The sequence below is a fragment of the Monopterus albus genome, unplaced genomic scaffold (assembly GCF_001952655.1).
Source record: "Monopterus albus unplaced genomic scaffold, M_albus_1.0 scaffold288.1, whole genome shotgun sequence".
Taxonomy (NCBI): Eukaryota; Metazoa; Chordata; class Actinopteri; order Synbranchiformes; family Synbranchidae; genus Monopterus; species Monopterus albus.
Window position 1 is genome coordinate 684,985 of NW_018128168.1, and position 3,367 is coordinate 688,351.

General features: G+C 44.2%; 1 protein-coding gene across 1 annotated transcript in view; it reads left to right on the forward strand.

Moving 5' to 3' along the window:
* Positions 1–203: 203 nt before the first annotated feature.
* LOC109973307 (neuropeptide Y receptor type 2-like) overlaps positions 204–3,367 on the forward strand; it is a 5,729-nt gene continuing 2,565 nt past the window's right edge. Inside the window, exons 1-2 of the mRNA XM_020622794.1 lie at positions 204–438; positions 962–2,298. Coding sequence (XP_020478450.1) covers positions 1,430–2,298 — 869 coding nt within the window. The 5' untranslated portion in view covers positions 204–438; positions 962–1,429. The remainder of the gene's footprint in view (positions 439–961; positions 2,299–3,367) is intronic.

Below are 3,367 nucleotides of genomic sequence, written 5' to 3' on the forward strand. Positions count from 1 at the left end.
TTAGAATTAACTAATCTTAGGAATAGGGTTGGGGTTAGCTGTGATGGTTAAGTGTTGGGATGAGGGGGCTAGGGAATGCATTATGTCAGTGAATGCACTCAGAGATAGCTGTACAAATGTGTGTGTGTGTGTCTCAGGCAGCAGCTGCTCCCTCCCTGACTTTGCTCCACTCTCACATTCAGTCCTGCAGTGGTGGATGGGCTCAGTGCTCCCACCGACAGGAGCGCAGACATCCGATAGCCTGTTGGTGTCAATGAATTGGAAACACAAAGAGCAACAACAAATCCTCCTGTAGCTTGGTGATGGATTATAAGTCGTGTAGACCAGAATCAACTTTGCCACTGCCTCCGTGTTTCTTTTTTTGGTGCACATTTAGTCAGCTCCTGACTGCCTCCTTAACATCTCCAGGCTTTCAGCATCCAACAGGATCCACACACGGTCAGTAAACAGTTTCTGAACATTGACTGGATTTGTTTCTCTGAAGATGAGCTCACAAGTTGTTTTTTTCTTTTTATACAAGCATCTTTGCTTTTTTATCCAGTAAAAATTAAATCAAGGATGTTTTTTCAAGGGAAAATTGACTTTATTTAATTAACGTTTGACTTCTGCCCTTTTTTAATGGCAATAATTTGATGGTAGTGATGGTGTAACTGTCTTTGTTTAAAAATAGAACAAAAATCTGCAAAATGAGAAGTAAACATCTGCGGTTACAGCCTGCTTTTTACACTTAATGAATAAAGCCAGTCAGGTCTGCCTTCCTAATAAATTATAGTAAATATCAAATAATTTCCAGAGCAGAAACCTTTGTTACTGAGTGTTTGTCCAAAATACACCATAAGGTTAAAGCTTTTCAGGGTTTTTCCATCTAGGATTGTGTTATTTGCAGGTGCTTGATCTGCTATAGAGCTGAATAGCTGCAGGCAGAAACAGCCTTTGATATTTCTGTGGTTTCTCTAAACAGATTTGAGTGCATCCTTGTGGTGGACTAAATGTGTGAGCAGGCAGAGAGAGTGAGAAGGGTGGAGGTCATCATGAGGTTTACCTTCCCTGAAGGTGAGAAATTCAACAGCTAGTGGAGGATTATCAGGTTCAGACAGCCTCTCCCTGGAGGAATGAACGTACACACGTTACGTAAGAACTGCTCTGGGGCCAGTGCTGGACTGCATCATGACTCCAGCTGACTCAAAAGATGAGGCACCATGATTTACACTTTTGTACCCATATGAACCACAGAACACAAGACTGGGATGCAGAACCTGATGAGACGTTTTTGGTAAGGAGTTCACACCATTTTGGATTCTGATTTTTGGTGTTTTGCTTTTTATCTGTGTCTGTGAATGGATTTTAATGAGGATCAAGGGAAAGCTGTACGATAATCCGTGCAGTTGAGATATTTTCATACTGCTCTGCTGCCTCTGCGGGAGGCAGAATGGGCCTGTCATGGGACGGGAGCTCAGTCCAGCCCAGCTTCTCTCTGTTGCTGCAGTATGACGGCCGTGAGGAAAGACTGAACCACACATACAACTTGCACAGCTCTGTAATGCTGCCCTCGGCCTTCGCTTCCCCCACTTACCTCCATGATCCTCTGCCCTCTCTGATGCCCTCCTCTCTTGTTCCATACTCTTCCCTAACTCCCTCCCCGCTGCTCTCCACCACCTCCTCCTTATCATTTCGACAAACCTCCACTTTTGTTTCCTCTTCGTTTCCTTTATCCCTGTCCACCTTTTCTTCCAATGACTTGCCAGATCTGGAGAGCATGCTGCTCTGGACCCTCCATGAGCCCAGCACCATTGCTCTTATCATCATGTACTGCTTTTCTTTCCTTTTGGGATTCACTGGGAATTTAATGTCCCTGCGTGTCCTCACCAACAGGCACAGCCGCCGCCTGGCCAGCGTTAGCACCACACGCAGCCTCCTGGTGAACTTAGCGGTGTGTGACCTGGCTGTGGTGTGCATATGCATGCCCATCACTCTGGGAAGCCAAATCTACACGGCCTGGGTCTACGGTGACCTCCTCTGTCGAGCAGTGCCCTTCACACAGGCCATGTCAGTCTCAGCCAGTGTGTTGACACTGACGGTTATCAGTGTGAACCGGTACTACAGTGTTAGATCACCACTACGAGCTCGCTTCATGTTTACACGGCGCCGGATCTTGGCAACTCTTGCCATGGTGTGGACTGTGTCCTTGATTATGTGTGCGCCTATTGCTGTGATGAACCGGCGGCAGGAAATCAGCTTTGGGACTTTCACCATCTTGATCTGTCAGGAGGAGTGGCCTCAGCATCGCCTGAAACAGGGGTAGGTGCTTTGACAGATGTGTGATAGTACCTAGTCGGTGTTACAGGATTTAGACTCAGCAGATTAAGACTCAGTGATCATCAGCTCTGGAAATGAGGGTCCTGACGACTGACTGTATAAATATGAATGATGCATCACCACTTCCCTCCACCATGCCAAGGTTAAGCCAAAATATCATAAGTACTATGGCTGCCATCTTGGCATTTTGCAACTAGATTCTGCGCAGTAGTAACCGACTAGTTGAGTGATTTATCAGGCCACTAATCAAAGGTGTCAAATCATCTGAAATAACCCCCCTTTTAAATCATCAAATAACTTCTTAAAAGCAATCTTACCAGAAAAAAGACCATTTGTACTCACATCAGCATGATAAAATTTACCAAAAACCACAGAGAAAAATCTGTTTTGCATTTTGAGTTTTTATTTTGGATCACGTCCCCATCCACTAACATGGAGGAGGCAGGGTTTGTGACTTATACTGCAACCAGCCACCAGGGGGCGGCTTCACTTCTGGGAGCTGTAATGGCGTCCATATTTTATTAAGGATGATGGTCCTAGCACACTAAGCTAAGAGTCGAGCTTGAGCACTTGCCACTGGGCTGTGGTTTAGTAAGAACAAACATCTCGCGCAATTTCTGTGCTGTTTAACTGTGTATGTAGAAATTTGCTGTGACTGACCAGCTGAGCATGTTGAACTCAGTGACGTGCGGTGAGGTTGACAGCTGGTGAGGCACTGACTCTTTTACAGTCAGATTTACAAATACAAATTGTGTGTTAACAGACAATGCGTTATGTTTTATATCTCATATCATCATTCTTCACACAAACGTGATCCATTTTTAATTTGAGGTTAAAATTTATTCCAGTTGAGCTTATTTCTAACTAGAAATAATAAAAGTTTATGGTCTTACCTTTACTTGTACACGAAATCCATTTGTCAGCTGGTATGTATTACAAACCCTTTTACCGTTCGAATCCAATATTAAAACAAATGTTCTCAATAAAGAAGATCCTTCTGGACAAAAGTGTCCAGACTGTCAAAAATGTTTTGATTGAAAGTCCAGATTTG